This window comes from Pecten maximus, chromosome 17, assembly GCF_902652985.1.
Source record: "Pecten maximus chromosome 17, xPecMax1.1, whole genome shotgun sequence".
Classification (NCBI taxonomy): domain Eukaryota; kingdom Metazoa; phylum Mollusca; class Bivalvia; order Pectinida; family Pectinidae; genus Pecten; species Pecten maximus.
The window spans coordinates 33,364,046-33,371,297 of NC_047031.1; the positions used below are offsets into that span (position 1 = coordinate 33,364,046).

At 35.3% G+C, this 7,252-nt stretch overlaps 1 protein-coding gene across 1 annotated transcript; it reads left to right on the plus strand.

Moving 5' to 3' along the window:
* Nucleotides 1–209: 209 nt before the first annotated feature.
* Nucleotides 210–1,508, plus strand: LOC117315334 (uncharacterized protein F54H12.2-like). The gene has a single exon (XM_033869483.1). It carries the CDS (start codon nt 210–212, stop codon nt 1,506–1,508), a length of 1,299 nt encoding a protein of 432 aa, XP_033725374.1.
* The last annotated feature ends 5,744 nt before the right edge of the window (nt 1,509–7,252 follow it).

Below are 7,252 nucleotides of genomic sequence, written 5' to 3' on the forward strand. Positions count from 1 at the left end.
TTTGCAAGACCTAAGGCCACCAGCAAGGAGAAAAAGGAAAAAAGGAAAAGAAAAGAATCATCCAATCAGCATAGAGCAAAAGATATCTTTGATGCATGATTCCCCCCCCCCCCCCCCCCACCCCCCCCCCCCCCCCCCCCCCCACCCCCACCCCCAAAAAAGGCATATATATATGTGTGTGTGTAGTTTATACAGAGTGGCGTTGAAAGATGTCTTTAGTTCATCAGAACTCCTGTGAATGTGTCCAGTCAGAATTAGATTTATTCGATACACCACCCACTCAAACCAGTGTAGAAGATGGATACTGGCATCAAATTGGAACGGTCACATCTGTCAATGATGGTGGCCCTTATGTCTTTGACGTATCAGGAGCTGGAGATGATTACTTGGATCTAGCAAATACTTCCCTCTACGTGAAAGCACAGATCCTCAATAATGATAGCACCAACCTTACTGATGAGAACGTTGCATTTGTTAATCTTTGGTTACATTCTCTCTTCGGGGATGTCAGCGTCTGTCTCAATGAAAAACTAGTCTCGTCACCCAACAATATGTATCCATTCAGAGCTTACCTGGAAACGCTACTCAGCTATGGTCCTGCAGCCAAAGAATCTCAGTTGACCAGTGGAATGTGGTACAAGGATACAGCTGCGCAAATGGACACTGCTGGAAACGATAATCATGGCTACATCAAGAGGAAATTGTCAACAGCAACCAGTAGATCTGTGGAAATGATGGGAAGACTCCATTCTGACCTATTTGCCCAGGAAAGATATCTTGTCAATAATGTGAACATGAAAATAACGTTAACCAGAAGTAAAGATGTTTTCTGTTTGATGGGAGAAGACAAAGAATTCAAAGTTGTCATCAAGGACATCTATCTAAACGTGAGAAAAGTTAGACTGAGTCCATCGGTGAGACTGGCCCATGCGAAAGCCCTGGAAATATCACCTGCCAAATACCCAATCAGAAGAATTGCAATGAAAGTATTTTCCGTTCCAAGAGGAAATCACAATTTTGTAAAGGATAATCTTTTCCTAGGACAAATGCCTAAGAGATTGGTCATCGGATGTGTGGACAGTGATGCCTATAGTGGACTCATCACCAAGAATCCTTTTCATTTTAAAGATTTTGACATTAATTTTGTTGTCCTGAACGTGGATGGCAAACAAGTCCCCACCAAGCCTTTGCAGCCAAATTTCACCCAGAAACATTACGTAAGAAGCTACATGGGTCTGTTTCACACTACCGGCAAAACGTTTCGTGACGAGGGTAATAACATCTCAAAGGATGAATATGGTGCTGGTTTTACCCTCTTTGGATTTGATCTGACACCCGACCTTTCAGAAGTGGGCACATTTCATCTTATAAAAAAGGGAAACTTGTCTTTAGAAGTGCATTTCGGAACAGCCCTACCCAATACCATCAACGTTGTGGTGTATGCCGAATTTGACAATATCATAGAAATAGATCGTAACAGGCAAATTCTTTTTGATTATAGTGCATGATGAATACTTTAGAAATAGACCTGATCCTACAAGCCGTTTCTCCTCATTTTGCAGGGGTGTATGCTAGAAATACATTACCTTCATGTCCTTTAAGTGTTCCTTGTCTCATTGTTTGTAATACTGACCCAGATAATAAACAAGGACAACATTGGATTGCTGTGTATATAGATGAAGAAAGACGTGGAGAATATTATGATCCTTATGGATTGTCTCCCTTTCATTTAGATTTTATCAATTTCTTAAACCGGCAATGTAAAACATGGATTTATAATCCCATTGCAGTACAGCATTTGAACTCTCTAGTGTGTGGTCAACATTGTATCTTTTACTTGGTTCACCGAGAAATGGGAATGACAATGAATGATATCACCGATTATCTTCAATCAGAATGGCATGCCAATACTTACATTGTAGATGATTTCGTTCATCATCTTGAACGTTACTTGTTATAATAGTAATGAGTATACATTGTTATTAATTGCAGGTTTTGTGTAGTGACTGTATGTATTGCAATCCATAACTTATAAAAATATTGATTGTTTAATTTAGAAATCATTGTTTGTATATACGTTTGTGAATATAATAAAAGAAAAAAAAACAAAGTATGAATAACGTTATTTTTTTCAATCAGACTTCTATTGAATTGATTCCAATCTCCAAGACAGCTGTAATGGAAGAATGTCTGTCCTCTCAGAAAATTAATGACAACATCATGACAAACATGACAAAACATGACAAAATCATGACAAAACATGACAAAATCATGACAAAATTAGGAAAAAAAATGACAAAATGAGGACAAAATGAGGACAAAAAGGACAAAATTAGGACAAAAAGGACAAAATAAGGACAAAATGAGGACAGAATGAGGACAAAATAAGGACAAAAAAGGACAAAATGAGGACAAAATAAGGACAAAAAGGACAAAATGAGGACAAAAAGGACAAAATAAGGACAAAATGAGGACAAAATGAGGACAAAATAAGGACAAAAAGGACAAAATGAGGACAAAATAAGGATAAAAAGGACAAAATTAGGACAAAATTAGGACAAAAATGACAAAATCAGGACAAAAATGGCAAAATCAGGACAAAATTAGGACAAAAATGACAAAATCATGACAAAATTAGGACAAAAAGGACAAAAATGACAAAATCAGGACAAAAAGGACAAAATCAGGACAAAAATGACAAAATTAGGACAAAAATGACAAAATCAGGACAAAATTAGAACAAAAAGGACAAAATGAGGACAAAAAGAGGACAAAATAAGGACAAAAAGGACAAAATGAGGACAAAACATGACAAAATCAGGACAAAACATGACAAATAACGTCATGAATCCAACCCGTCTAGTCATTTACATGCTATACTACCATACCGAAAGCCAATAACGTCGTGAAAACCAACCCGGCTAGCCATCTACATACTATACTAGCATGCCGAAAGCCAATAACGTCGTGAAAACCAACCCGGCTAGCCATCTACATACTATACTAGCATGCCGAAAGCCAATAACGTCGTGAAAACCAACCCGACTAGCCATCTACATACTATACTAGCATGCCGAAAGTCAATAACGTCGTGAAAACCAACCCGGCTAGCCATCTACATACTATACTAGCATGCCGAAAGCCAATAACGTCGTGAAAACCAACCCGGCTAACCATTTACATACTATACTAGCATACCGAAAGCCAATAACGTCGTGAAAAACCAACCCGGCTAGCCATCTACATACTATAATAGCATGCCGAAAGCCAATAACGTCGTGAAAACCAACCCGGCTAGCCATCTACATACTATGCTAGCATGCAGAAAGCCAATAACGTCGTGAAAACCAACCCGGCTAACCATTTACATACTATACTAGCATACCGAAAGTCAATTACGTCATGAAAACCAAACCGCTTAGCCATTTACATACTATACTAACATGCCGAAAGTCAATAACGTCGTGAAAACCAACCCGGTTAACCATTTACATACTATACTAACATACCGAAAGTCAATAACGTCATGAGATCTTGTTTAATCACCAAGGCCTCTGATGAATTTGGTTCCAATGTTTTTTGGTATACACCATGAATCATCAACAACAGATATTGAAAGAAGAAGAAGTCTAAAAGAACCTCTAAAGATAAAATCTCAAGAAAATACAAAGAAATGTATGTCACTTCTGTATTTGAAAACCAAGATACAGCAGAGAGAATTGAAGGCATCTATGGGTTTTTTTTCTCTCCCAGAATGCCTCATTTCAAGATGGCTGCCCAATTGGCAGCCATCTTGAATGAGGCATTCTGGGAGAGAAAAAAAACCCATAGTGACTTCTATACTCTCTATCACTATTTCGGCTTCGCGACATCTATCGGTTCTACGCAAATTGAAATTTACTTTAAATAAGGAAACATTATCAAAATTATATATTGTATTCATAAGACCTGTTTTGGAATATGCGAGTGAACTATGGGATGGATATAACAATACAGATTCGGAAAAATTAGAGAAAATTCAATTAGAAGCGGCAAGAATAGTTACAGGTTTAACTTCTTTCGCAAGTCGGCAATCTCTATACTTAGAAACTGGATGGGAACCACTATCTGAAAGACGGAAACAAAAGAAATTGTTATTATTTTATAAAATGCACCATAATTTGGCTCCGTCTTACTTAAATGACATTTTGCCAAACAGGGTTAACGAAAATATTAATTATAACTTAAGAAATTATCAAAATTATATACTACCTAGATGTCGCCTTACATTATTTGAAAAATCATTCCTTCCTAGTACTGTGAAATTTTGGAATTCTTTAGACATTTCAATACGGTCTTCAGAAACTGCGTCAAAATTTAAACAAAAAATTAAAGCGAAAAATCCTGTAACTAGACTGACCATAGGAAACAGAAAACTTGATGTTATACATACAAAACTCCGACATGGTTGTAGTGCATTAAATGGTGACCTCTATAAAGTTAATATAATTCTGTACCATTTTGCAATTGTTCCTTTCCTGTTGAAAACGCATTTCATTACTTTTTCGAGTGTGATCAATTTAATAACCAACGTGCAATTCTTTTGAGAAAATTATCAGTACACAGTATTAACATTGATTTGAAGTTGATACTTAATGGATCTGATGACCTAAGCGAAAAAGATAATGAAAATATACGTTTAATAGTCCAAGAATACATAAAAAAATACTGAACGTTTTCTGTAGTGGTTTATTTTCATGACTTATAGTACAGTGTATTTATATCTTCAGCTACATAATTATAGTATATATCTGATAATATGTATATAAAACGCCATGTAATGGAAAGCTTACTTTCTATATAAATTATGGGTACTGGTATGTGAAGTGTATTATTTCTTGTCACCTATAATAATTAATGTTGTGTTTCTTTTATATATACGTATATATGTCATCATCATTCATTACAATTGCTGCCATTGTATATATCATCTCATACTTGTATATGGAAAAGGACGATATATAAGTTGAATAACTTGTGTCCAATTTCTATTGAATTTTTCAATAAAAATATGTTTAAACTAAACACAAAATTTGGCATATACATATGTATACATTGTATATATATCGATGTACCACATATATTATATCAGATCTGTCATGACACATATATATATATCTTAAATGATAAAATAATCAAGGGTGAGATCTGTCGAAACCATTTAAGAAAATTAGGGAAGTAAAAGAAATACCCTACTTGACACTCAACTAACGTTTACAAAACAAAACATTACCATTTGAGAATGTTAGAAAAATATTTACTTGGAGGTAAATAAGTGACTTCCTAATGATCGAAGTATGAGAAATATAACGAAATACTACAATGGTTATGTGGAAATCTTTTGACATGCCATTAACTACCGTTTTCACATCATGTTGTTGTCAATTTATGATGATCGCTAAATCTCGCCGTTTAATGAAACATGGGCGCCGCCATTTTTGTGTCATGTGATCGAAAGTAGTCCAAAATGGTTACTACTTTGGTCACAGTTTCGTAGAAAATGACGAGGGGTTCCGATTGAGGAGAGTCGTGATTTCAGATATTGTACTTATCGTATACTACCTGTATCTATTGATGAGGTTTCTCTGTAATTATACAGCTTGCGTCTGTTTACGGGATTTCTCTGTAAGTATATAGCCTGCGTCTGTTTACGGATTCTGTATGTATTTATCGTATAGGACCTGCACCTTTACGGAGTTTATCTGTATTTTTCTTGTCAAGCTCTGAGCCTTTTGAACTTCGAAATTAAATGTTAAATGACTAAATACTTTTTCATTGTTTCACAGATCTTATTGAATATCGCTAATATATTCAGTTATGAAAAATATGAATATAGTTCAGATCAAAAGTATGTTTGAAATAACGAGTTTCTCAATAAATGTTGTATTTGATACGTTAATAACTTCTTTGTTTATTATCAATTTATCATGCCGTGCAGTCAGTATCTCTTTAACTTGACCTGCAAATCTCGTGAGCTTGCCCCGAGAATTAGCATACTAAGCAAACCACAAATATTTGTAACAAACGATACAGAACAGTACAACAACAACAAAAAACATACTTACGTTATGGCCCTATGTTACATGTTAGGGCTCTAGCATAGAAAGAAAATCTGTGTATGACTTTAATCAGCCACCGTAGATAAACATATCGGTCGTTTTGATCTTTCAGCGGAATTATATTGCATATGAAAAAAAGAGGAATGAAAAAGGCTGGTCAAACTCCAATTAAATCAACCAATCTCCGTCATCAGCTGGTCACGAGTGTCACTAATGATTGAGAGTGATATCTGTTTTCAGTAACGTGTCCGTACTTTCAGTAATTGTGTTGTAAATTTGAGTAAGATCTACTTATAATTAAAACAACATCAAGTGGCCATTATCGCCTCTGTTCAACAGGATACGGATCCGACTAATGCGCCGTGATATAGCGGTATGTACAACTCAACACTACTATAATTATAGTTTCAATAGAAATCTCGTTTATCATATACTATGATATATATCATATTAAGTTCATATGTAGTTCATATGTAGTCATAACTACATATTCTAAACATTTACATGTGATTTATGTTGTGTATCACATTGGTTAAGATTTTGAAGCGGGGAAGGAGGACTCAAATAAGGTCAATGTGTAGATGGGATAGGTCCATATTGAAGATTGAAAGATAATACTACTAATTTCAATAGATGACAGTCACACTGTCAGTAATATAATTACTGTCATTATTACACATAGTTTATTCATTTAGTTTTTAAGAAAGTGAAGTAGGTGATGTCTGTTCGGAAGGTTGATCACCTGCCAATAAAAACTAGAAATCCAGTAACCAAATACGTTTGTTTTCCATTTTTCATTATATGAATCCTCACACTATTCACTTCAACTCCCCCAATCTCACCCCAAAATACACACCCACACACCTTCTTATAGTTAAGGGTTATCTATTATTGTAAAAATACCTCATATGTTCAAGCAAACATACTAGTATATGTTACCTGATTAAGTGAATGTAATTCGTGTCCAACATATATTGAAGCTGCACAATAATATCGAGACTTACCCACTACCCCCTTTCATTACGAGGCAATGTGACAGCTTTGGTGTTCCATAGCAATGTTTAATTACCAAAGTATTCCCCCTTGAATCAAATCCTGGTTTGAACGACGGACTTACATCATCTCTTCATATCAAATTTCAGCCATTACATAAT

Excerpts from the sequence above, each read along its gene's own strand:
- LOC117315334 (XM_033869483.1), top strand. The coding sequence starts at position 210 with ATGTCTTTAGTTCATCAGAACTCCTGTGAATGTGTCCAGTCAGAATTA.